This window comes from Rattus norvegicus, chromosome 9 (genome assembly GCF_036323735.1).
Source record: "Rattus norvegicus strain BN/NHsdMcwi chromosome 9, GRCr8, whole genome shotgun sequence".
NCBI classification, from domain to species: Eukaryota; Metazoa; Chordata; class Mammalia; order Rodentia; family Muridae; genus Rattus; species Rattus norvegicus.
Genome location: NC_086027.1, coordinates 68969182 through 68996865, shown reverse-complemented (window position 1 = coordinate 68996865; position 27684 = coordinate 68969182). Strand labels below are relative to the sequence as shown.

Here is a 27684-nt window from a genome sequence, read left to right as displayed (position 1 = left end):
GTTGCTCCCAGCCCCGGAGGGTCAGGAGGTGACGGGAGGAGGAGGGAGGAAGAAGGGAGGTTGGGAGGGAGCGTCCGGTCTGTGGGCGCGGACAGCTCTGCCAGACCTCTGGCTCCTCCAACCCTGCCGCCGCAGTGAGCCCCACAACGCGAGAGGGGAGTCCGCCGTAGCAGAAGGGAGAAAATTCAAAACGAGACTACTCAACCTCGTCTTGGCTCCGAGGCCCCGCCGTGGAGACCACCACAATGCGCAGGCGCAACTCTCCGGGAGGCGCAGCGCAGGCTCATCAGATTGGACCCGTCTCGGCCACCGTCGCCCAGTTCCCTTCCGATTCCTTCTCCCTTCTCGTGTTTCCGCTCTGAAGTCTGAGGTAAAAACACATGGTCTCAGCTCAATCTGGCTGTTGGAACGATTCATAGAAAACGAACTGGTGGAGCCTTTGTCACTCAGATTAAAGAAGCAGGAAGTGTAATATCTGCCCAGAGAAGGGAGTTTTAAAAGCGGATGTAAGAACCTAAGAGCGATGTGGCAAAGTAAATAAAACCTACAACTCCCAGTGTTCAGAGGGTCTGAAACGCGCTTCCTGCTGGGGTTTGTAGTATCTGAGCGCTGAGTCTAAAGGGTCTGGGTCTAACGACACCCTCAAAAATTAGGTTCAAGGTAGTTCTTTTCTTTATTTTTCTAATCGTTTATGGATCTAGATAGATAGTAAGAAATATGAAAGTATTAAGGGGACTGGATGCTTTTAAGACTGCTTTACTAATCGATGTTTCCTAAATCTCGGAATAGGTATTTGATGTGTGCGGGCTGGGCACCGGTGGAAATAGAACCTCGTGGTATGGTCTGTAGAAACCCGAGGAAGATAACTGAAGCCTGTCTTCTACTGCGCTCGAGGTGCAGTCTACCTTAGAGCTACTTGATTATCGGCGCATACATTTTTGTGGAGAAGCCTCGTTGTATACTTTCTGCCATGGCACAACTCCAGGCACGTTTCTACACGGAGAACAAGAAGTAAGTAAGGGTTCCATCTTCTGTCCCTGTCTTCCCCAAGCCGATCTCGTTTGAAGACTCCTTCGATTTGGACCTTGTAGCCCCGGGTAATCCTTGCTGTTTTGACTAGGAATATACAAGACTTTAGTAAATCAAAGCCGAAAGAACTTTAATAATAATTATTAGGCTTGAATGAAACGGATTTGATGCAAATAAGATAAGCTGACTGCTGGACAGAAAAAAATAAAAGACTTCATTCGCACTCCTATTCACGTGCCCCACGCTTCTATCTTATCACATTTGGAAGCGGTGGTCACGTCATCTTGAATCTTTTTTTACTCACTGTCGTGAGCAGTCTTTAGTCCAGAAAATGCTCACACAGACTTGCCTACAGGCCACTCTACGGAATTTCCTCTTTTCAGATAACCTTGTTTTCTATCTAGTTGATAAAACTCTATGTGTGTACTTGTGTGTCTATATATAAATAAGTTCTATAGAGACAACTTTGCTGGTGATACATATATAATATGGGGCTCAGGTATATCACAATAGAGTTGTATAACATCCACAGAATTCATTTTAGAAAAAACTTCACCACCACCACCCCATTTCTGTTATTGTTTTTAAATGACAAATTCTTTTTTTTTTAAGATTTATTAATTTTATGTATACACTGTAGCTGTCTTCAGACACACCAGAAGAGGGCATCAGACCCCATTACAGATGGTTGTGAGCCACCATGTAGTTGCTAGGAATTGAACTCAGGACCTGGAAGAGCAGTCAGTGCTCTTAACCACGGAGCCATCTTTCCAGCCCCATTGTGGTTTTTGGGTTTGTTTGTTTTGTTTTGTTTTTGTTTTTCAAAACAGAGTTTCTCTATGTAGCCCTGTCTGTCCTAGAACTATTCACTCCAATTGGCTCTGCCTGCTGAATGCTGGGATTAAAGGCATTCGCCACCACTGGCCACCACTGCCTGGCTCTAACTTGCCCGTTCTTTTTTTTTTTTCTTATAAAGGACATTTAATGGGGGGGGGGGATTGCCCGTTCTTTAGTTGACACTTCATCCCTTAAATACTCCTCACCCAAGTCAACTACTTACCTACTTACCATCTATTTGCAGAATTGCCTATTCTGGACATTTTTATAATGAAATTATACAAAATGTATGGTCTTTTGTGGATGTCATCTTTGTTTACCGTGTTTTTCTTTTTTCTTTTTAGTTTATTTGTGAGACAATATCATCATACTTTATTTTATGGCCAAATTGTATGGTTCAGTTTCTCTTATTGTCCAGTTAAACTTTCAGTATTTTAGCTGTTGTGAATAGTAGATGTGTAAGCATTAATATACAATTTTTATGTGAACGTGTGTAGCCCTGGCTGGCCGGGATCTCACTGTGTAGCCAAAGCTGGCCTCAGACCCATAGATCCTCATGCCTTTGCCTTCCAAATACTAGTATTAAAAGACCCATGCCACTATGCACAGTGAACATGTGTTTTCCTTGTTCGATGGTATGTATGTAAAAGTGTGGTTCTTTGATCAAAGAGTATAAGTCCACATTTAACTTTTTTTTTTTTGTTCTTTTTTTTTTTTTTTTTTTGTTCTTTTTTTTCGGAGCTGGGGACCGAACCCAGGGCCTTGCGCTTCCTAGGCAAGCGCTCTACCACTGAGCTAAATCCCCAACCCAACTTTTTTTTTTTTTCTGGAGCTGGGGACTGAACCCAGGGCCTTGCGCTTGCTAGGCAAGCGCTCTACCACTGAGCTAAGTCCCCAACCCCCACATTTAACTTTTAAAGAAACTGGCTCCCAGTTTTCCAAAGTAACTACTGTTTTACATCATCGCCAGCACTGATGAAGATTCTTCGTCTCTGTATCTTCACCAACACTTATGGCTGTCAAGTGATACGGATTGTGCTTGGTCCTGTTATTGCTCTTTCTCTGGAAAACTATTCAAATTCCTTGCCTGTGTTTTTTTGTTTGTTTGTTTTTTTGTTTTGTTTTTTTCTTAAAAAGACTTTTTATTACTGAACTGTAAATGTTCTTTATATATGTGAATATAAGTTCCTTACTAGATGAATGGTTTTTTTCTCTTTGGGATTTCTGTTTCTGGTCATATTCTTCTGGTCCAGTCTGTTACACAGCTATTAAGATCTCAGTAAGCACAGTACTGCTATTATACCTTAACTTGGACTGCTTCAGTGGTTCCTTGTGGCCTACACAAAGAATTAAAAAGTGTTTCATAGTATACAGGATGTAAAGCACTCCATGTCTTTAGTCTCATCTCCTCTGGTCTGCTGTCGTTGGTTTCCCACGTTCTCCTCCAGGCTACCCTTCCCTTTCCTGGCCAGAGTCACTTCTTGTAGTTGTGGCTTAAGAATGATCTTTTTTGTGTGTCCTTTTGGATCCTGAACTTCCACCCCTTTTCTCTGGTTGAAGTGACTTATCTTTATCACCTCATCATTTAAGATACTGTATACACACTCCTTATTCTTTTAAGAATAAAGACTTGCCTAGCTGTGGTGGCACGTGCCTTTAATCCCAGCACTCAGACAGACTGACCTTTGTGATTTCCAGGCCAGCCTGGTCTACAGAGCAAGTTCCTGGACAGCCAGGGCTCCACAGATAAATAAAGACATCTTACATCATTTTGTTTATGCCATGTAGCATATGTCTTGCATGAACCCAGTAAAAAGTTACTGAATGAATATAGGCAGAATTGCCAAAATATGCGTAGGCATAATATAACATCTCATTTCCTTTTATAGATATGCAGTAGATGATGTTCCTTTCTCAATCCCTGCCACCTCAGAAGTTGCTGACCTTAGTAATATTATCAATAAATTGCTGGAGACCAAAAATGGTGAGTATATATTCTTTGAGAAGTTAAGCTTAGCATCAACAGCTACACTTCAATAGGGTTTGGTTTAGTTTGGTTTAGTTTGGTTTAGTTTGGTTTGGTTTTTCAATGCAGTAGCCTGTGTATTTCTTCTGTGTGGCCTTGGCTGTCCTAGAGCTTCCTCTGTAGACCAGGTTGGCCTTGAATTCACAAAGATCCTCCTGTCTCTGCCTCCTGAGTGATGGGATCAAAGGTAGGCACCACTCAGCTTTAAATGTGTGTGTGGGGATTGTTTTTGTTTATTTTATGTACATAAGTACACTGTCACTGTCTTCATGCACACCAGAAGAGGGCATCAGATCTCATTACAGATGGTTGTGAGCCACTATGTGGTTTGGAAGAGCAGTCAGTGTTCTTAACCACTGAGCCATCTCTCCAGTCCCACTTTTTTTTTTGTTTTTTTTTTTTTTGTTTTTTTTTTTTTTGTTTTTTTTTTTGTTTTTTTTTTTTTATGAAATAGCAATTTTTTTTTTTTTATTAACTTGAGTATTTCTTATATACATTTCGAGTGTTATTCCCTTTCCCGGTTTCCGGGCAAACATCCCCCTCCCCCCTCCCCTTCCTTATGGGTGTTCCCCTCCCAACCCTCCCCCCATTGCCGCCCTCCCCCCATAGACTAGTTCACTGGGGGTTCAGTCTTAGCAGGACCCAGGGCTTCCCCTTCCACTGGTGCTCTTACTAGGATATTCATTGCTACCTATGGAATCAGAGTCCAGGGTCAGTCCATGTATAGTCTTTAGGTAGTGGCTTAGTCCCTGGAAGCTCTGGTTGCTTGGCATTGTTGTACTTTTGGGGTCTCGAGCCCCTTCAAGCTCTTCCAGTTCTTTCTCTGATTCCTTCAATAGGGGACCTATTCTCAGTTCAGTGGTTTGCTGCTGGCATTCGCCTCTATATTTGCTGTATTCTGGCTGTGTCTCTCAGGAGCGATCTACATCCGGCTCCTGTCGGTCTGCACTTCTTTGCTTCATCCATCTTGTCTAATTGGGTGGCTGTATATGTATGGGCCACATGTGGGGCAGGCTCTGAATGGGTGTTCCTTCAGTCTCTGTTTTAATCTTTGCCTCTCCCTTCCCTGCCAAGGGTATTCTTTTTCCTCATTTAAAGAAGGAGTGAAGCATTCACATTTTGATCATCCGTCTTGAGTTTCGTTTGTTCTAGGGATCTAGGGTAATTCAAGCATTTGGGCTAATAGCCACTTATCAATGAGTGCATACCATGTATGTCTTTCTGTGATTGGGTTAGCTCACTCAGGATGATATTTTCCAGTTCCAACCATTTGCCTACGAATTTCATAAACTCGTTGTTTTTGATAGCTGAGTAATATTCCATTGTGTAGATGTACCACATTTTCTGTATCCATTCCTCTGTTGAAGGGCATCTGGGTTCTTTCCATTTTCTGGCTATTATAAATAAGGCTGCGATGAACATAGTGGAGCACGTGTCTCTTTTATATGTTGAGGCATCTTTTGGGTATATGCCCAAGAGAGGTATAGCTGGATCCTCAGGCAGTTCAATGTCCAATTTTCTGAGGAACCTCCAGACTGATTTCCAGAATGGTTTTACCAGTCTGCAATCCCACCAACAATGGAGGAGTGTTCCTCTTTCTCCACATCCTCGCCAGCATCTGCTGTCACCTGAGTTTTTGATCTTAGCCAATCGCACTGGTGTGAGGTGAAATCTCAGGGTTGTTTTGATTTGCATTTCCCTTATGACTAAAGATGTTGAACATTTCTTTAGGTGTTTCTCAGCCATTCGGCATTCCTCAGCTGTGAATTCTTTGTTTAGCTCTGAACCCCATTTTTTAATAGGGTTGTTTGTTTCCCTGCGGTCTAACTTCTTGAGTTCTTTGTATATTTTGGATATAAGGCCTCTATCTGTTGTAGGATTGGTAAAGATCTTTTCCCAATCTGTTGGTTGCCGTTTTGTCCTAACCACAGTGTCCTTTGCCTTACAGAAGCTTTGCAGTTTTATGAGATCCCATTTGTCGATTCTTGATCTTAGAGCATAAGCCATTGGTGTTTTGTTCAGGAAATTTTTTCCAGTGCCCATGTGTTCCAGATGCTTCCCTAGTTTTTCTTCTATTAGTTTGAGTGTGTCTGGTTTGATGTGGAGGTCCTTGATCCACTTGGACTTAAGCTTTGTACAGGGTGATAAGCATGGATCGATCTGCATTCTTCTACATGTTGACCTCCAGTTGAACCAGCACCATTTGCTGAAAATGCTATCTTTTTTCCATTGGATGGTTTTGGCTCCTTTGTCAAAAATCAAGTGACCATAGGTGTGTGGGTTCATTTCTGGGTCTTCAATTCTATTCCATTGGTCTATCTGTCTGTCTCTGTACCAATACCATGCAGTTTTTATCACTATTGCTCTGTAATACTGCTTGAGTTCAGGGATAGTGATTCCCCCTGAAGTCCTTTTATTGTTGAGGATAGCTTTAGCTATCCTGGGTTTTTTGTTATTCCAGATGAATTTGCAAATTGTTCTGTCTAACTCTTTGAAGAATTGGATTGGTATTTTGATGGGGATTGCATTGAATCTGTAGATTGCTTTTGGTAAAATGGCCATTTTTACTATATTAATCCTGCCAATCCATGAGCATGGGAGATCTTTCCATCTTCTGAGGTCTTCTTCAATTTCTTTCCTCAGTGTCTTGAAGTTCTTATTGTACAGATCTTTTACTTGCTTGGTTAAAGTCACACCGAGGTACTTTATATTATTTGGGTCTATTATGAAGGGTGTCGTTTCCCTAATTTCTTTCTCGGCTTGTTTCTCTTTTGTATAGAGGAAGGCAACTGATTTATTTGAGTTAATTTTATACCCAGCCACTTTGCTGAAGTTGTTTATCAGCTTTAGTAGTTCTCTGGTGGAACTTTTGGGATCACTTAAATATACTATCATGTCATCTGCAAATAGTGATATTTTGACCTCTTCTTTTCCGATCTGTATCCCTTTGATCTCCTTTTGTTGTCTGATTGCTCTGGCTAGAACTTCAAGAACTATATTGAATAAGTAGGGAGAGAGTGGGCAGCCTTGTCTAGTCCCTGATTTTAGTGGGATTGCTTCAAGTTTCTCTCCATTTAGTTTAATGTTAGCAACTGGTTTGCTGTATATGGCTTTTACTATGTTTAGGTATGGGCCTTGAATTCCTATTCTTTCCAGGACTTTTATCATGAAGGGGTGTTGAATTTTGTCAAATGCTTTCTCAGCATCTAATGAAATGATCATGTGGTTCTGTTCTTTCAGTTTGTTTATATAATGGATCACGTTGATGGTTTTCCGTATATTAAACCATCCCTGCATGCCTGGGATGAAGCCTACTTGATCATGGTGGATGATTGTTTTGATGTGCTCTTGAATTCGGTTTGCCAGAATTTTATTGAGTATTTTTGCGTCGATATTCATAAGGGAAATTGGTCTGAAGTTCTCTTTCTTTGTTGTGTCTTTGTGTGGTTTAGGTATAAGAGTAATTGTGGCTTCGTAGAAGGAATTCGGTAGGGCTCCATCTGTTTCAATTTTGTGGAATAGTTTGGATAATATTGGTATGAGGTCTTCTATGAAGGTTTGATAGAATTCTGCACTAAACCCGTCTGGACCTGGGCTCTTTTTGGTTGGGAGACCTTTAATGACTGCTTCTATTTCCTTAGGAGTTATGGGGTTGTTTAACTGGTTTATCTGTTCCTGATTTAACTTCGATACCTGGTATCTGTCTAGGAAATTGTCCATTTCCTGAAGATTTTCAAATTTTGTTGAATATAGGTTTTTATAGTAAGATCTGATGATTTTTTGAATTTCCTCTGAATCTGTAGTTATGTCTCCCTTTTCATTTCTGATTTTGTTAATTTGGACGCACTCTCTGTGTCCTCTCGTTAGTCTGGCTAAGGGTTTATCTATCTTGTTGATTTTCTCAAAGAACCAACTTTTGGTTCTGTTGATTCTTTCTATGGTCCTTTTTGTTTCTACTTGGTTGATTTCAGCTCTGAGTTTGATTATTTCCTGCCTTCTACTCCTCCTGGGTGTATTTGCTTCTTTTTGTTCTAGAGCTTTTAGGTGTGCTGTCAAGCTGCTGACATATGCTCTTTCCTGTTTCTTTCTGCAGGCACTCAGCGCTATGAGTTTTCCTCTTAGCACAGCTTTCATTGTGTCCCATAAGTTTGAGTATGTTGTATCTTCATTTTCATTAAATTCTAAAAAGTTTTTAATTTCTTTCTTTATTTCTTCCTTGACCAGGTTATCATTGAGTAGAGCATTGTTCAATTTCCACGTATATGTGGGCATTCTTCCCTTATTGTTATTGAAGACCAGTTTTAGGCCGTGGTGGTCCGATAGCACGCATGGGATTATTTCTATCTTTCTGTACCTGTTGAGGCCCGTTTTTTGACCAATTATATGGTCAATTTTGGAGAAAGTACCATGAGGAGCTGAGAAGAAGGTATATCCTTTTGCTTTAGGATAGAATGTTCTATAAATATCCGTTAAGTCCATTTGGCTCATGACTTCTCTTAGTCTGTCGACATCACTGTTTAATTTCTGTTTCCATGATCTGTCCATTGATGAGAGTGGGGTGTTGAAATCTCCCACTATTATTGTGTGAGGTGCAATGTGTGTTTTGAGCTTTAGTAAGGTTTCTTTTACGTATGTAGGTGCCCTTGTATTTGGGGCATAGATATTTAGGATTGAGAGTTCATCTTGGTGGATTTTTCCTTTGATGAATATGAAGTGTCCTTCCTTATCTTTTTTGATGACTTTTAGTTGGAAATTGATTTTATTTGATATTAGAATGGCTACTCCAGCTTGCTTCTTCTGACCATTTGCTTGGAAAGTTGTTTTCCAGCCTTTCACTCTGAGGTAGTATCTGTCTTTGTCTCTGAGGTGTGTTTCCTGTAGGCAGCAGAATGCAGGGTCCTCGTTGCGTATCCAGTTTGTTAATCTATGTCTTTTTATTGGGGAGTTGAGGCCATTGATATTGAGAGATATTAAGGAATAGTGATTATTGCTTCCCGTTATATTCATATTTGGATGTGAGGTTATGTTTGTGTGCTTTCATTCTCTTTGTTTTGTTGCCAAGACGATTAGTTTCTTGCTTCTTCTAGGGTATAGCTTGCCTCCTTATGTTGGGCTTTACCATTTATTATCCTTTGTAGTGCTGGATTTGTAGAAAGATATTGTGTAAATTTGGTTTTGTCATGGAATATCTTGGTTTCTCCATCAATGTTAATTGAGAGTTTTGCTGGATACAGTAATCTGGGCTGGCATTTGTGTTCTCTTAGGGTCTGTATAACATCAGTCCAGGATCTTCTGGCCTTCATAGTTTCTGGCGAGAAGTCTGGTGTGATTCTGATAGGTCTCCCTTTATATGTTACTTGACCTTTTTCCCTTACTGCTTTTAATATTCTTTCTTTATTTTGTGCGTTTGGTGTTTTGACAATTATGTGACGGGAGGTGTTTCTTTTCTGGTCCAATCTATTTGGAGTTCTGTAGGCTTCTTGTATGTCTATGGGTATCTCTTTTTTTAGGTTAGGGAAGTTTTCTTCTATGATTTTGTTGAAGATATTTACTGGTCCTTTGAGCTGGGAGTCTTCACTCTCTTCTATACCTATTATCCTTAGGTTTGATCTTCTCATTGAGTCCTGGATTTCCTGTATGTTTTGGACCAGTAGCTTTTTCCGCTTTACATTATCTTTGACAGTTGAGTCAATGATTTCTATGGAATCTTCTGCTCCTGAGATTCTCTCTTCCATCTCTTGTATTCTGTTGGTGAAACTTGTATCTACAGCTCCTTGTCTCTTCTTTTGGTTTTCTATATCCAGGGTTGTTTCCATGTGTTCTTTCTTGATTGCTTCTATTTCCATTTTTAATTCCTTCAACTGTTTGATTGTGTTTTCCTGGAATTCTTTCAGGGATTTTTGCGAATCCTCTCTGTAGGCTTTTACTTGTTTATTAATGTTTTCCTGTGCTTCCCTAAGTGTGTTCAGGTCTTTCTTGAAGTCCTCCAGCATCATGATCAAATATGATTTTGAAACTAGATCTTGCTTTTCTGGTGTGTTTGGATATTCCATGTTTGTTTTGGTGGGAGAATTGGGCTCCGATGATGGCATGTAGTCTTGGTTTCTGTTGCTTGGGTTCCTGCGCTTGCCTCTCGCCATCAGATTATCTCTAGTGTTACTTTGTTCTGCTATTTCTGACAGTGGCTAGACTGTCCTATAAGCCTGTGTGTCAGGAGTGCTGTAGACCTGTTTTCCTCTCTTTCAGTCAGTTATGGGGACAGAGTGTTCTGCTTTCGGGCGTGTAGTTTTTCCTCTCTACAGGTCTTCAGCTGTTCCTGTGGGCCTGTGTCTTGAGTTCACCAGGCAGCTTTCTTGCAGCAGAAAATTTGGTCTTACCTGTGGTCCCGAGGCTCAAGTTCGCTCGTGGGGTGCTGCCCAGGGGCTCTCTGCAGCGGCAGCAACCAGGAAGACCTGTGCCGCCCCTTCCGGGAGCTTCAGTGCACCAGGGTTCCAGATGGTCTTTGGCTTTTTCCTCTGGCGTCCGAGATGTGTGTGCAGGGAGCAGTCTCTTCTGGTTTCCCAGGCTTGTCTGCCTCTCTGAAGGTTTAGCTCTCCCTCCCACGGGATTTGGGTGCAGAGAACTGTTTATCCGGTCTGTTTCCTTCAGGGTCCGGCGGTGTCTCTGGCAGGGGTCCTGCCGCTCCTGGGCCCTCCCCCACGGGAGCCCAGAGGCCTTATACAGTTTCCTCTTGGGCCAGGGCCAGTCCCACTTTTTTGTTGTTCCATTTTTGGTATTTAGTGCATGACTTTTAAAACAAAATATATCAGTTGTAACATACAGATTTTTCTGGTGGAAGCTTTGGGGAAAAAGTCTTCTGAAGAAACTTCCTGCTTAAATCTGCTTTTTAAAGATAATTTGGAGGTAAATCATTTATAATTTAGGAGTAAGAATTTTAGTCTATGCTAGGTATGGTAACCAAAAGATTGTGCTTATGCCAAATGAAACAAGGACCTTGATGATTAAACTCCATTATTGCTAAAGGTGTACAAAAGCAAACGACAGTTATTTTAACATTTATTTTATGCAATAATAAAATGTCACTATAAATATTGGTGGGTTTTGTTAAAAATTACCTAAAAAAGGCTGGGTGTGATGGCAGCCAAGCAGGCTTTAATCCCAGGGCTCGAGAAGTAGAGGCAGATGGATCCCTGTGAATTCGAGGTCAGCCTGGTCTACAAAGTGAGTCCAGGACATCCAGGGCTCTGTTACACAGAGAAAAACAGTTTCAAAAAAAAAACAGAAGTTACTCATGTGCCAGTGTTTCTAATGCTGTGAAGCTCTTTTACATTTCTCCTAATGGAAGCACTGGGTAGGTAAGAGATACAACTGATACACCAGCTGCGGTGAGCACCGGGTACGTAAGAGATACAACTGATACACCAGCTTCGGTGAGCACCGGGTAGGTAAGAGATATAACTGATACACCAGCTGCGGTGAGCCCCCGACACATGTACAGCAGAGATGATGCACCTAACCCTCAAGAGACTGGAGGGAGGCCCCAGGGAGTTTAGCGGTCTGGTGGGGGTGCATGGGTGGGTCGGTTGGGGACACCCTTGTGGAGACAGGGTGGCGGAGGAGGAGGTTTGGGATGTGGAACTGTCAGGGGTGGACCAAGAGGGGAATAAAATCAGGAGTGTAAAGATAAACTTTTTAAAAAAGAATTATACGGGTTGGGGATTTAGCTCAGTGGTAGAGCGCTTGCCTAGGAAGCGCAAGGCCCTGGGTTCGGTCCCCAGCTCCAAAAAAAAAAAAAGAACCAAAAAAGAATTATAACTGAAGTAACTGGAGTTTTCCTTCTGTGTCAAGTAGTATCATGGTTTTTTCTTAAGCGTGAGATAGTGCTGTTGGTTTGTTTGCTTCTTTTTTTAATTGAGACAAGGACTCTCTATGTAGCCCTGGCTGTCCTTGTACTCACCATGTAGACACAGGCTGGACTCAAACTCAGTGAAAGAGCCTGCTGCTTGTGCTTGTCCGAGTGCTGGGATTAAAGGCATGTACCACCATAACTTGAGATACTGCTTTTATATTTATAGGTCTGTATTTGTTTGTCAAGGGATGGGTGGGGCCTGCAGTCTATTTATTGCTAAGAAGCTGCAGTTTTTTTTCATTCGGAGAGGCATAGTATTTTCAAGATGTTCTCTTTACTTTCATTTTATATATCTTGAGATTCTGATGTGTATTTATCTTATTTGTGATTTTATAGAAATAACTGGTGCCAATGCTCTTAGGCTGCAAATGATTAGGGTTTCAAAATATCAAGACATATGCCATTAGTTGATAAATTACTGCTAATATTTGTGGAAATATTACATATTAAATTACTAACTGCCAAATTCAATAATAGATGTAAGTAGTGATTATCAGTAATTGTTACAGCCATTAAATAGGCTAATAGTAGACAGGGAACATTATGATGGATACAGCCAGATTGACCCTGAAGGTGTATTTCAGCAACTTTAAAAAAATCCATAACTGAGGGCTGGGGAGATAGGTCAGTGAGCAAAGTGCTTATGTGCAAGCTTGGAGACCAGCATTGAGACTCCAGCGTCCACATGCAGGATAGGCTGGGGTGGTAACCTGCCTTTATCTCAGCACTCAGGAAGCAGGGATGGAAGTCTCCAGAGCACGCTGGCCAGCCTGACCAGTGAAGCATCAGGCTGTGCGTTTAACAAGACCTTGCCTTAAGGTGACAAGTGAGCTAGGAAGATATCAACATCAGTCTTGAACTTCCACACTCATGCACCCATGTGCACCCACACACATGAGAAAAAGAACTAGTTAATGGATCCATGTTGCTGTGGTACAGTAGGAGATAATTCAGTTCTCCCTATGTAACTTTCCAAGTGTACAAGATATGGTGTAGTACAGGATATGGTAGGGGACAGAGGAACGGATTAAAAGATACTTCGTTGCTCTCTGACATAGCTCAGATAGCCAAAGTCACTCATTGTCCAGTGGTGCTTGCCTGATGACCTCAGTTTAATCCTCACATCCCAGTAAAAGTGAAGAGTCAAAGTGGTCTTCTGGTCTCCACATGGGTGCCATGGCATACCCAAGATAACAATAAGAAATATACTTAAAAAGTAAAAAAAATGTAATTATCCAAGCCCAGAATGTAAGCGATGAAAGATAACTGGCCCACTTTCCTCAGTGAAGGAATGACAAGAAGAAAAACGGGGCAGGGAGTGTAAAGACTGAAAGCTGCACAATCATCAGTTGGGTGCTGGCCTTTAAAGCCTACTCTAAAACAGGAGTGGCTGGACACGAGGGCACACACCTTCAGTTCTACCTCTATAGGCTGAGGCAGTGAGATGGCATGTTCAAGGCTAGCCTGGGCTGTGTAATGAGTTTGAAGCCAGTGTATGCTACACAGTAGGAAGTTAAGTTAGTAAAAACTACATGAAGAGTGACTACTTGATAGTAACATAGTTGTATTTTAATATTGTGTTAAGTTTTTGTATTTTAGAAATCTATAATGAAACCATTAGCAAGTGGGACAGTATAGAACTGATTGTTCAGGAGTTGTTTGGTATTGGAATAGAATATGGATGTTCACTGTTATTTATACCTCTGTGAATATTCTGAATTTCTGTAGAACAAGTTTTTTAAAAATTAGGTAACGGTCGGGTTGTAGTGGTAAACACCTTTAATCCCAGCACTCACGAAGCAGAGGCAGGAGGATCACTGTGAGTTCTTGGCCAGCTTGTCTACAGATCAAGTTCCAGGACAGCCAGGAAATGGGCCACAGGTGGTTCTTTGGCTGCTGTCTAGCCTGTTGCCTTCTTGTGGTATACTCAGCCAGCCAGTCTTTTAAAACAAAAAGAAGTGTGCTTAGTAGGGTATTGTTAGTTTAGTGGTAAAACTTGTGCCTAGCATGCATACAGCCTGCATTCGGCCCCTAAATAATTACAAAATAACTAAATAACTATAAAATCTAGAATAACCCCACAGAACAAAGTATGTTGGTTCTTTCAAATTCATGTAGCTGGGTGGCATAGGGTGCACACCTTTGATCCCAGCGCTCAGGAGACAGGGCCAGGTGAGTTCCCAGACAGAGACTCTGGCTCAGAGCCTAAAGGCGTGCAGTCAGTATGTTGGCGTGTAACATCCGTCTGATGGCCCGTGAGAAGTTGTGGAGCCACAGTGAGTGCTGTGCACTTGATTGCTTAGGGTTGTCATGCATGCAACGCTGATGGTAGAGACTCTCGCTCTCTTTCAGAGCTCCACAAACATGTCGAGTTTGATTTCCTCATCAAGGGCCAGTTTCTTCGAATGCCCTTGGTCAAACACATGGAACTGGAAGACATTTCATCGGTAAGTCTAAGTACTGCTTCTGTTTGATTTAACACACTACAAAATGAGTGAATCTTCATAGAATCAGTTTAAATGGTTTTCAACATGTAAGAATCTTAGGAAACACTTTAAATTTTTCATTTATTTTATGGTATGTGTAGCTGCCACAGCCTGCACATGAAGGTAAAGAGACAATTAGTAGGACTCAGTTCTCTCTTGGGAGTCCCACGGATTGAACTCAGGACCTCCAGCTTACTAGTGAGCGCTTTTGTCCACTCCCCAGAACTTTGAATTTATGTTTCTATATAGTCATCTTGTAGACCCCCTCTAAGAGTATTTTATTCAAGAAATGCGAATGAGTGAAATAGTCTTTAAATTTGTAAAAGCCTGAGTAAGAGGGAGAATAAGTATATGAGTATTACTGAGCAGGAATACAATCTTTCTTTTTAACGAATATCATTAGGAACTGGGCAGATGACTCAGTGGTTAAGAGCCCTTGCCTGCTCTTCCACAGGTTCTGGTTTAGTTCCCAGCACCCACATTGTAGCTAACAGTTGTCAGTAGCGGTCCCAAGGGATCTGACTCTCTTCCGGCCTTCTTGGATACTGTCTGCACATGGTAGACATACATGCAGACAAAACACCCATACATGCAAAATAACTAAAATCTAAACCGAAAAGAGTACAGGCACGAGTAATGGTACAGTCCCAGCACTCAGGAGGCAGAGGTAGGCAGGTCTCTGTATGTTCACTTGGGACCAACCAGGTTATATAGTGAGACTCTGGGGAAAAAGAAGGGGAATATTTGGAGCCAGCATGATGGCTACCAAGCCTGATGACCTGAGTTCATGTCTAGGACCCATGTGGTAGAAGGAGAGACCCAACTCCTACAAGCTGTCCTCTGACCTCCACTATGGAATGCATGGGTGTGTGCAAACACACAAAATAGATAAATAAAATCGTTTAGAATATAATTTGTAATTGTCTATAAAGTTTGTGATTGTTAAAATATTATAGAATATATATATAAGAGCAAACAGCATTTTAGCCATTCTTTGAGTGTGCAGTGTTCAGGAAAGGCTTTTTTTTTTTTTTTTTCAGAGCTGGGAACCGAACCCAGGGCCTTGCGCTTGCTAGGCAAGCGCTCTACCACTGAGCTAAATCCCCAGCCCCCGAAAGGCTATTTTATATCTTGGTCTGCAGACCAAGCTGGCCTTGAACTCAGAAGTGAGCCTGCCTCTGTTTCCGGAGTGCTGGGACTAAGAACTAAGGGTGTGTTCCATCACACCCAGCTGTAATGTAAGTTTTCGAAGGCCACTAACTTTTATATTCTTAGCTTAATGAGAGACCAAAAAGGGGGGAAAAATTGGTGTTTTGAGACAGGATTTCTCTGTGTAGCCCTGACTGTCCTGGGACTCACTCTGTGGACCAGGCTGGCTTTGAACTCAGAGATCCGTCTGCCTCTGCCTCCTGAGTACTAAGATCTAGGGGCACAACACTACACCTAGCTGAAATCTTAACTTTTAATGGCTCCCAAATTTTCTGTCTTCAAGGTAAGATTTTAAAACTGTTCTGATTTATTTTCTCTCACTCTGTGACTAGGAAGAGGTTGTGGAACTAGAATATGTGGAAAAATACACCGCACCCCAGCCAGAGCAATGCATGTTCCACGATGACTGGATCAGCTCAATTAAAGGGGCAGAAGAATGGTATGCCATGGGAGTGCTTTTGTCTTATGTTCCTCCTTCGGTCTTTGCTGCCATCCACGGTGTGACTATTTCTCTCTGGTCCTTTGTCTCACAAGAATAAGTTTGTGCTGTGTATATTGGGGCCACACCAAGCAGCCTTTTTGCAGCCAGTATATTCAAGAAAGCGTTTACATAAGTTTCATTGTTTCAAAATGTCATAGGGAAGTCAGCCAACATTGATATTTAAGGCCAGAGATATGTTTATGGCTATGCCTGCCTGCTGCCATGAAGGTGCACACTACTGTAGAGCTAACGTGGGCAGCCTGGGGTCAGAGAGGCGTGAGTGCAAATCTTACAGCCAATACCCACGGCTGACCGTCATCCTAACTGATAGCTTACTTCTGTCCTGCCTTTTATTTATTAGTAGGTATCTTGCTTATCAAGTGTATGTCGGTCATGCTCGTGCCATTGTGCTCGTGTGTAATCAGATAATGTGGTAGTCGGAAAACAACTATCAGGTTGGCCTCACCCTCCACCTTTACGTGCTTTCTGGGCACTGAACTCAGGTCCCTGGGTTTGCAGCCAGTGCTTACTGCTTAGCCATCTTGGAACTCCCTGTGTAGACCAGGCTGGCCTCCAGCTCAGAGAACTCCTCCTGCTTCTGCCTTCCAAGTGTTAGAATTAAAGTTGTAGGCCTGGCTTGGCTTGGCTTGTTATGATTTTTCCGGTTTGGTGTGGTTTGGTTTGGTTGTGTGTGTTGTGTATCTAGTTTTGTCTGTCTGTCTGTCTGTCTGTCTGTCTGTCTGTCTGTCTGTCTGTGTGATGTTGGAAGGCTTCTGCTTGCTGGGCAAGTATTCCACCACTGAGCTACGTCCCCATCCATGTTTTTCTCTCTAGTAGTTTTCAGTGATTAATTCAGGATTGCTAGGCTTTGTAAGCAGTTTGCATTGCATTGGTGAAATTTACAGTATTTACAGCAACAGAGGTGAAATAACATTTTTAATGTAAAAATAGTATAACATCTGACCTATTGCTTTGCTTTGAAATCTTATTCTTTCTAAAAAAGAGATTGTTGCCCAAAGTTTACTTATTTATTGCCATAGAAAAAAATGATTTTCAGAGCTTCAAAGGTCTTTATTTTTTGTATTTTATAGCATTTTTCCCTCATTGTAGGATCCTGTCTGGTTCTTATGATAAGACTTCTCGAATCTGGTCCTTGGAAGGAAAGTCAATAATGACAATTGTGGGACATACAGATGTTGTGAAAGATGTGGCTTGGGTGAAAAAAGGTAGGATTCTACTTAAGAGGAATTTAAGAGTTTAAAATTGAACTAATTTTATTGTAGCAAGAGTGACTGGGTGAGAAATGCTTGAGGCCTCAGTTTAATTTTATGTGTCTGAGTATTTGCTGCATTTGATACATATGTGTATCATGTGCATGCCTGGTGTCACAGATAGTTGTGAGCCCCATGCATGTGCAGGAATTAAACCTGGGTCCTTCAGAGAAGCAGCCAGTGCTCTTAACCACTGAGCCATTATATTTTTACAATTCATAGATTGCTGTTTGTTTTCCCATGGTTCTGGGGATTGAACCCAGGGTTTTGTGCATGTTGGACATGCACTTTGCCACTGAGCTACAAATAGCTCCCAATCTATGTTTATGCAAGTAAATCTTTACCAAAACTATCAGTGTACACTTTCAAGTTACTGAGTGTACTGAACACATGTTTCCTGTTTTAAAGCATCCTCTTGTGTTTTGGAGGGGTGGGATGGTCACAGGTTCTCATTGTATAGCTGGCCCAGGACTTGCTTTACAGCCGGTCACCCTTCTGCCTCAGCCTCCTGAGGGCCAGGATTACATGCACACTACTCGGCCTGATTAAGAATTCTCCCTTTTTACCCTGTCTGCTCTGTTTTATAAGCAGTCATCTGATTACTATTAAAACATTCACAAAATGCTGAGTGACAGAGAATAAGACGCAGTTGAGATTCTGTACTAATTTGCTTTCTTTTTGTTTTAGACAGTCTGTCTTGCCTACTCCTGACGGCCTCGATGGACCAGACTATTCTCTTATGGGAGTGGAACATAGAGAGGAACAAAGTGAAGGCTCTTCACTGCTGCAGAGGGCATGCTGGGAGTGTGGACGCCATAGCAGTTGATAGCTCTGGAACTAAAGTAAGCAGCTGCTGTGCACCTGTGCTCATCCTAGTGCTGTCTAACTCGCACGCCAATCGAGCTAAAGAGACTCAGATTTTAGACCAAAGCAGATAGTCATGGAGTAAGAAAGTAGATTTACTTGATTTACTTCTTCAGTCAGTGTATCTGTCTTTATTATAGGAATTATATTTTAATAATGGAATTAAAAGAAAGAGAAATCAGGTAAACTTATCCCTTAGTTTTGTTTTGTTCTGGAATTCTCCCCATGTAGTCCAGTCTGGCCGTAGGTCCCTGCTGATCATCCTGCTTCAGCCTTCTGAGCACTGGGATCACAGGCATGAGCCACCATGCCCAGTCTAGCTATTCCTTATGATCACAATGGTAACAGTCCTCATACAAACCAGAGGGCAGCATCTGCAGTGACTATGGAGGGCTGCGAACCCTCTTAGCATTTGAAAGTCCCGATGTTGCATTAGAGAATTCCAGACTTAAGAGTGTTCTGCAATGTTTGATGCACTCAGAGATAAAGATTTATGGTTTATTTTGATGTTATTTGTTGAATGCAGATTTAGATGAATTTATCTTTCTTATGTTTTGGCTAGGAAGTTAGGAGACCTTATTTTTGCTTATATATAGACAGAAACTCATCTTCAACTTCTTAAAGCTTAAAAGAAAATTTGATTGTGGTAGCCAAAGAAAGAATCAACAGGCCAGAACATGAGGGTGAAGGTGCGTTTGGGCCTCAAAACATCTGGAACAGAGGCTAAATGTAGCTGGCATACCCAGCCTTCTTTCTCTGTGTCCCTAAGACACTTTTGTTCATTTTGAACTTTATACTGGTTTTCTCTACATGGAAATACTTCATAGTTTTTAGATACTGTAACGTTTGTCCCTTGGGGGGAAAAATCTTTGTTTTCTGTAGGGAAATTAATTAAATTAAAAGTTAATTAATTAATCATTTCTCACGATTAGTTTGCTCTAGACTCCGAACAGACCTATTAATGTACTGTACATCAGTTGCACTTTGATCTCAGCAGCTGTGCAGGCCTCAGGGCCACAGAACAATGTTCCCGTGGAGATTGAGGCTGCAGCTTCCAGAAGAGTAGGAGGCCATGTGTGCAATTATCTAGGAGACATTTCAGAGCCTGTGTTCAGAGAGATGACGCAAGCAGAACAACTTTGAAAGTAAAAGTGGGAGCAAGGGAAAATAATTCATTGCACATACGTTCTCCTTCCTATGTATTTAGTTCTGCAGTGGCTCCTGGGATAAGATGCTGAAGATCTGGTCTACAGGTATAAGTTTTTATTTATTTATTTATATATATATAATTTGACTTATTAATGATGTTTCTAGAATTTCAGTGAGGGACTTTTATAGTTCATATGTGCTGTAAAAATAGGCCATTGTGCTTTAGTATGTACAAAGCACAATAGTATGGTATGAATTTCTCTTTTAAGTTTTTTGTTTCTTTTTTTTTTTTTTTAAACCCTACCACCTTTTTATTTGACAGTCAATGAATTGCTACATATATGACAAATATATCTTAGCTCTCAGAATGCAATTAGTAAAAATCTGTACATTGTTGAATAACATTAGCTCATATTAATTCTTTTTAAAATGATTTTCAAGTAGCTGGCTCCAGCACTGGTCTCTGGGCTCTAGCTGTGAAGCAGGTGTCTTTACTTAAAAAGTCAATGAGAGTAGACACCTGGGTTTACCTCATTTCCTGCATGGTATAAATACAATATGGCCATAACTTAATCTGAATTGAGTGGGAAACCGTTTTTCCTACTTAGGATAAAATGGTACATGTTCATAACAATGACCATACAGGCAGAGTACGATTCAAACTGGTTAGTTTTGAGTTTAAGCACTTCTCCGTGTTTGATTGCCAATCCAGGTAATAGCTTTGTTTTTGCTGATTCTAGGGGTTGAGTCTAGGACGCATTCTGGTCAGGTGCTTTAGCACTGACCTACAATCCCCAGTGATCAGATAGTATTTTATACACCGTTTTATGTTAACCAAAACAACAAGGAGTATGTACCACCTAATAAGTGAAAAAGAGAGCTGCATGCCCAGAAAGTCAGACAGCCTTCCAGTTTGCCATTGACACTAAATTGTCAATATTAAATATTACTCTCTATGATGCAGTCCCTACAGATGAGGAAGATGAAATACAAGAACCCACAAATCGACCAAGAAAGAAGCAGAAAACAGAACAATTGGGACTGACAAGAGTAGGTTTTCATTTGTTTTCATTTGGGAGGGATTGTTTTCCAAGTCAGGGTTCTCTATGCAGCCCTGGCTTCCTCTGCGCTCACTTTGTAGACTAGGCTGGCCTCGGCCTCACAGAGATCCACCTGCCTCACCCTCTCAGTCCTGAGATTAGGCATGTGGTTTTTCTGTTTTGTTTTAATTAAAATAGGATCACATCATTTTCTCCCTTCCCTATCCACACAACAGTTCATGACATGGTAAACCCGAGTACTACAGAGAACAGGAATGAAGCTATTTTGACTTTGTAATAAGATGGCTTTTAATCTTAAGATGGAGTCAGGCTGGCCTATTAGGACATCAGGTCACCTGGGGCCAGAGTTACAGGTAGTTGTGGGCAGCCTGGCTGGGGTTTGGGAGCCAAAGCTGGGTCTCCTGGAAGAACAGCAACTGCTCTTAACTGCCGAGGCAAACCTCCAGCCCTAAACCAATGGTTTTTATTTTTTGCTTTTACAAAAAGTGGGGATTTAACTGAGCCAAGGTGTATGTATGGAAGGCAGAGGATAACTTGTGGGAATCAGTGCTTTCCTTCCATGATACGGGTTTTGGAGATTGAATTTAGGTCATCAGGCTTGGGGCAAGAACTCTTGCCCTTTCAACCATCCCTCTGGCCTCCTGACTTATACTGTTTAGTTTTTAAAAGCATTTTACTATTTGTGTCGAGAGAGAGAGGGAGAGAGAGAGAGAGAGAGAGAGAGAGAGCACATGTGTGATGGTCAGAGGACAACTTTGGGGAGTTATTTCTCTTTCCATCTGGGTTCCTGGATTAAACTCAGGCCATCAGCCTTGGCACCGTCACCCACTGAGTCATATTTTCTGACCCCTTCATGTATAAAATAAAGGCACAAATAGTGATGTTGGAGGAGAACTGTGAAAAACAAAGTCAGCCACTGGACAAAAACGATCTGTCCTATGTTCTTTGGACATAACATCTACTCATCTACTCTTTTATTTTGCAGGGTGTCATTATGTATGTAGCCTTGGCTGGCCTGGAACTCAAGAGTTCTGCCTACCTCTTCCTCCTAAATTGATGTTCACCACCACACCTGACCCTAAAATCAGTTATTCTGTACTGAAAATGTTTTTCTCATTTCTAGACACCCTTGGTGACCCTCTCTGGCCACACAGAAGCAATTTCCTCAGTACTCTGGTCAGATGCTGACGAAGTCTGCAGTGCCTCTTGGGATCACACAGTCAGAGTGTGGGATGTTGAGTCCGGAGGTCTTAAGTCAACTCTGGTAAGACTTAATTTTGGTGTTCCTCTAATTAGCCATCTTTTTGGAAACACGTATAAAAGTGGGTACTTTTAGCCACTGTGGCTCAGTGCTCTTTCTCTTTATTTTCAGACAGGAAATAAGGTGTTCAATTGTATTTCCTATTCTCCCCTCTGTAAACGTTTGGCGTCTGGAAGCACAGACAGGCACATTAGGCTGTGGGATCCCCGAACTAAAGGTATGTTGTATCCAATTCCCAAATGGTGAAAAAAAATCAAAAAGACAAGTTTCTACAAATATTCTTTAAGTACGTTCTGCTTTTCTTTCCTAAAATGGATTGCATTTTCTTTTTCTTGGTTTAGATGGCTCTTTGGTGTCGCTGTCCCTCACCTCACATACAGGCTGGGTAACATCAGTGAAGTGGTCACCTACCCATGATCAGCAGCTGATCTCAGGCTCTTTAGATAACATGGTGAAGCTATGGGATACGAGAAGGTGAGTGCTGGGCTGGAACCCTGGTTTCGTTAGTAGTTGAGAGCACTTGCTACTCTTGCAGATGGAGTTCCTGGCACACACATCTGACAGCTTACAACCACCTCAAGTCCAGCTCCAAGGGAACCTGATGCCTCTGGCCTGCTCGGCCAAATGCACTCATATCTACATACTCCCACATAGATACATAAATACACATAGCTAGAAAAATCAATCTTAAAAAATTAAAAGTAGGGGTTGGGGATTTAGCTCAGTGGTAGAGCGCTTGCCTAGCAAACGCAAGGCCCTGGGTTTGGTCCCCAGCTCCGAAAAAAAGAAAGAAAAAAAAAATTAAAAGTAAAATCTGGGGCTGGAGAGATGGTTCAGTGGTTAAGAGCACTGACTGCTCTACCAGAGGTCCTGAGTTCAAATCCCAGCGACCACATGGTGGCTCACAACCATCTGTAATGAGATCTGATGTCCTCTTCTGGTGTGTCTGAAGACAGTGACAGTGTACTCACATATATAAATAAATAAATCTTTAGAAAAAAAAAAAAAGTAAAATCTGATTATGATCTGCAAAACAAATATCAATTACCATTACATAGAGAGAATGAACAAATTATTCAAATGCATATACTACTCGATATGACAAATACTTATACTTACAAAGTTTCAGAATTGGTCTGGAGGGACAGCTCAGTAAAATGTTTGCCTTGAACACACAAGTGCCCTGGAACCCAAATGAGAAAAGCAAACTGTGGTAGGTGTACTTGTAATCTTAGCAATGGGGAGACGAAACAGGAGCCCCTGCAGACGGCCAGCCCAGCCTACTTGGGGTGTCTCAGGCTAGTAAGAGAGCACTTGAGGGATGATACCCAGGCTTGCCCTCTTACATACATGTGTACCTGTACATGTATATGTACACAGTATATATACAAAGCCCAGGAACAAAGGATTTTACTCGTGTTAATGTTTTTCTTGCTTATTTTTACCTCTTTTTAAAAAAGCCACATAACTTACAAAACATTTCTCTGACCTTTTAATAAAGCAGAAAAGGTTTGATTACCCAGAACTTTCATATAAATTGTTAATGAAAGATGTAAAAAAATTCATCTCTTCAAAGGTCATTAATGCTAAAGACCTCTCTTGGTCACACAGGCTATGCTATGTGATATAGTGCATATAGAATGTCCAAGTTAAAGCCCACCTATAACTTAAGAGTTGGAAGGGGTAACATTAACTGTGTGCCATTGAGGTAGCTCTTACGATGTGCCGTCTAACACCTATGCTGTCGTAGAAGGCTTAGACATTTTAGTTGACATTTGACATGGTAATTAACAGCTCTTGAATACCAGTAAGTCTTACCAACAAAGCTGAGTGGACTGAAGCTGCACTTTGGCGAGGGCTTCTCTTTGTAGGTGTTGCAGAGGAAATCACACATTTGGAAGATGTGTGTGTGTGTGTGTGTGTGTGTGTGTGTGTGTGTGTGTGTGTGTGTATGGCTGGCAGAGAGCACACCAGAAGAATCATGGCACACTGGTAAATTAGCAAACACACCAGTGGAGTAAAGGGGGAGAGGCAGAGCATGAGAGAGAACGATTACATCAAGCAGGACTTGGCAAGACCAAGAGTAGAAGCTGAAAGACTATTGTTACTCAAGAGATGGCTCATGGGATCACAGAGTGTAGTAGTAGCATTAGAGCTAAGTGATTTTGTTCAAGCTATATTTTGAATTTAGGTCTTTGGCAAGATTAATTTTTTGGATTAAATGTGGAGCTAGGAATCAAATACTGTTTACATTTTCTGCTTGAGTGACTGGTATATGGTGCTGTGATAAGAAGTGGGAAATGTGGGGCATGAGAGTGATTCAGTGTTAAGAGCACCAGCTGCTCCTGCAAAAGACCTGGGTTCAGCTCTCGGCACCCACATGCTGCCTCACACCATCCACTTCCAAGGGATCCAAATCTGGAACTCTGGCCTCTGCAGGCACTGCATGAAGATGTGGTGCACAGATATACATGCAGGCAAAACACCCACCAACAAACTAAAATTATTTTTTTAGAGAAATTAGCTTTTCAGGGAAATTAGAGAGTTTTGATTTGGTTGTGTTTATTGACCATCCAACAATTTTTTATATACACGTGTGTGTGTATGTGCGCGTGCGTGCGTGTGTGTGTGTGTGTACACATACACATATATACATATACACACATCAAACTCAAGGAAAAGGTTTGGCTTAGGAATATAAATGTAGGAGTTATTATACAAATGGCCAGACAAAGGATGGAGATATATATATATATATAAAATAAGTACAAAAGTATGAAAATGGGCCTTACTATGAATAAATTTCTGTAGTTGGATAGCCTTTTTCTTGAGTGTTTGTTGTAATACATCTGGAGTAAACCCAGTAAAGTTTGGAGAAAAATGTGAGTGATTATTCATGTTTGTGGTAAAACGGTGAATACGGGTAACATGTCTGCTCTCCCTTAGTTGTAAGGCTCCTCTCTACGACCTAGCTGCACATGAAGACAAAGTTCTAAGTGTGGACTGGACAGACACAGGGGTAAGAAGTTACAAATTACCTGGTGAAGAAAGAAAAGGGGTAAACCTGATGTTTAAAATTAGCAGGGGCAGGGGCTGGGGATTTAGCTCAGTGGTAGAGCGCTTACCTAGGAAGCGCAAGGCCCTGGGTTCGGTCCCCAGCTCCAAAAAAAAAAACAAAACAAAACAAAAAAAAAAAGCAAAACAGAAACAAAATTAGCAGGGGTTTTTGTTTTGTTTTGTTTTTTCAAAACAGGGTCTCAGTCTGTAGCCCTGGCTATCCTGGAACTTGATGTATAAATCCAGCTGGCCCAGAATTCAGAGATCTGCCTGTTTCCTGTCACCACTGCCCAACTTAAAAGTTATCTGTTTTAATATTTCTGATTTTTTTATATCCCATACCAAAAAACAATGTGCTCTTTTTAAATAACTTAAAGAGTATTAAAAATTGGAAAGAAAAACATGTATTTTTTCCTTCACAAATATCATTTTGCTTTTTTTGGCATTCCAGAGAACTTCAGGGCTCTAACTGCTAGGCAAGTTCTCTCCCAATTGGTTATATAGCAACCCTATTTCCTTTCCTTTAATAGCAGGGTCTCATGGAGCTAGCAGGTCGTCTTTGAGTTTGCTGTATGGCTGAGGATGACCTTGAACTAACTCATCTCCATCTCCAGTGCTGGGGTTATAGGCATGCACCAGTACACTAGTCAGTCCCCTTTTCTCATTTTTTCTTATTCTGAGATAGGATGGTACTAAGTTACCCAAGCTATCTTGAAGTTTATGCTAACACAGACAGACCTTAAACTTGTGATCCTCTCAGCTTTAGTAGCTGGTATTACAGCCTGTGTTGGCCCCAGTATCTCACGAATATATTCATAAGACATTATTTACAAATCCCATTCAGTCCATAAATTCACTACTTCAGACTAATGGTATCACAGTTTTTTGGGTTTTGTTGATTTTTTTGAGGGGGAGCCGTGGTTTTGCTCTGTAGCCCTTGCTGGCCTCAAGCTCACAGCAGCCTCCACTGTCAGCCTCCTCGGTGCTGGGATTGCAGGTGTCGGTATTATAATGGTCAGGTATATTTTACATTATAAATATGGATTATATTTTACAATCATTTTAATGTGCATATGTAAGCTACTGTCCAAGCATTCTTTCCAGATGTAGGTCCTAGAGCTACTGGACAATTTTCGTATACATTTGCCTGCAAATGATATACTATCTTTTAAAGATATTTGGTTATTTTCTGGGTGTGGTAGTTCACACCTGTAACCCCAGTTCTAGGAAGGCTAAATCAGGAAGATTGCTGCAAGTTTAAGGCCAGCTTATGCTATAGTGTGAATGAATACTTTGTCTTTAGAAAACATCTCTTTCCTGGATCAGAAGCATTGGATCAGAAGCATCTCAGATTTTTGGAATATTTGCACATTTATGAGATATTTTAGAGTGCAACCTGAATCTAAATGTAAACATCCCTTTTGCTTCTTTGGTATCTTCTGCACATTGTCTGAAGGTGATCTTATAAAAGACTCTGAGTGTGCCTGACTTTTGACTGTGACCTGTCATAGCAGGTCAGGTGAGAGGTTATATACTTGTGGCATCATGTCAACACTCAAAAAACTTCAGATTCTAGCGCTTTGCAACTTTTTCTGGTTGGGGTTTGCTTTTGCTGTTGGCTGTTGGCCAAGAGCCTCACCTGTGCTCAGCTGTACCCGTGAGCTACATTCCAACCTCCGGTGAAGAATTTGGGACTGAGGGTGCTCAACTTATAGTAGAGATGTTTGTTCTAATTGTCCCCTTAAATCCTGTTTTGAGCTGGTCTGTTTTACGTACATACATCACTTATATGTATATATGACATACATACATAAGTCATTTATGTGTATATATAACATGAAAGGAGAACCAAGACTGTTGGGAAGGGAGGGAAGAAGCATGGGAGGCTCTGGTTGGAAAGTGTGGTCAAAGTATAGGATATACGCACACCACATGTGGCTGTTCATGCCTTTAATCCTGGTACTAGGGAAGCAGAGGGTGACAGATCTCAGAGCTTGAAGCCAGCCTGAGTACAGAGTGAGTTCTAGAACAGTCAAGGCTACAAAGAGAAACCGTCTTCAAAAACAAAAAATCAGTCATATTTAATCATGTCTGGCTACTGTGTATTTTTATTTACTTTTCTCTCTCTCTTTTTACACAGCTACTTCTGAGTGGAGGAGCAGACAATAAATTGTATTCCTACAGATATTCCCCTACCACTTCCCATGTGGGGGCTTGAAAATGAATGGCTGATAAGAGACTTTCTTGTTGCGTTTTGTTTTAATTCTTAGTGTCTCACTGTTGTGTTATAAACTGTGAATGGAATGGGAAAGAGCGTTTGGAATGTAGCTCAGCTGGTAGAGTGCTTGCCTGAGATTGCAGAGCCCTGTGCTCTCTCCAGCACTGTGCAAGAGCAGTGGGCATGTCGGTGCATTCCTGAAATCCCAGGCCCTGAAAGGTTGGAAACAGAGTCAGAAGTTCAAGGCCACCCTCAGTGAGGCAGCCAGCTTCAGTCACTCGGCTCTGTCTCAGGAAGAAAGAAATCTGTGGATAACCTCTGATACCATTGTCAATGCAGGGACAGGAAGCAGCCGTTTAAACTTGGATAACAGTTCATCATTCATAATAGCTACATTTTACTATGTTTGTCCTCCATGTTTATAAAGTACAATAAATGTGTGGCCTGAATTCTCCACCCCATGCAGACTCCTAAAACTTGAGTTTCAGAATCACCTTTTAAAGGAATATTTTACAAGTATAGTAGCTTTTTTAAATTTCTTGGCTTTTTAGTTAGCTGTTTGAAGGAAAGCATCTAGGAAAGAATTACAATGCTATAGGAGCCAGGCATCACGGCACACACTTATAACCCTAGCATTTAAGTAGAAGCAGGTGGCTTAGGGTGTGAGCTAGGACTGGCTTCATAACTAGTTCAAATCAGGATCAGGATGAGACTCAGTCTCAGAAGAAATAAAGAAAATGAAAACTTACAGGAGGGTCATTAAAATGGCTCAGAGGGGAAAGATGCTGCCAGTTCTGATAAACTGAGTTCAGTTCTCAGGTCTGAA

General features: G+C 41.4%; 2 protein-coding genes across 7 annotated transcripts in view; one reads left to right on the top strand and one right to left on the bottom strand.

Moving 5' to 3' along the window:
• The window catches only part of Carf (calcium responsive transcription factor), a 50062-nt gene extending 49615 nt beyond the window's left edge, over positions 1 to 447 (bottom strand). Inside the window, exon 1 of one of the 3 annotated variants that reach the window (XM_039083318.2) lies at positions 206 to 447. In XM_039083318.2, the coding sequence (XP_038939246.1) occupies positions 206 to 417 (212 nt within the window). In that variant the 5' untranslated portion in view covers positions 418 to 447. The remainder of the gene's footprint in view (positions 1 to 205) is intronic. The other 2 variants (XM_006244971.4, NM_001106915.1) reach the window with 2 other exon arrangements.
• On the top strand, positions 55 to 27319 carry Wdr12 (WD repeat domain 12). Of its 4 annotated transcripts, none has more exons than NM_001393869.1 (14): positions 55 to 370; positions 790 to 1011; positions 3756 to 3850; positions 14154 to 14248; positions 15829 to 15935; positions 17088 to 17203; positions 17936 to 18090; positions 19320 to 19365; positions 20226 to 20311; positions 21446 to 21586; positions 21695 to 21800; positions 21925 to 22057; positions 24530 to 24602; positions 26781 to 27319. In NM_001393869.1, the coding sequence occupies exons 2-14, from the start codon at positions 971 to 973 to the stop codon at positions 26856 to 26858; spliced, it is 1272 nt and encodes a 423-aa protein (NP_001380798.1). In that variant the 5' UTR covers positions 55 to 370; positions 790 to 970; the 3' UTR covers positions 26859 to 27319. The 4 variants fall into 4 exon arrangements, with proteins under 4 accessions (NP_001380798.1, NP_001380797.1, NP_955442.1 ...); NM_001393868.1 differs by having other exon boundaries at positions 55 to 506; NM_199410.3 differs by having other exon boundaries at positions 55 to 660.
• The last annotated feature ends 365 nt before the right edge of the window (positions 27320 to 27684 follow it).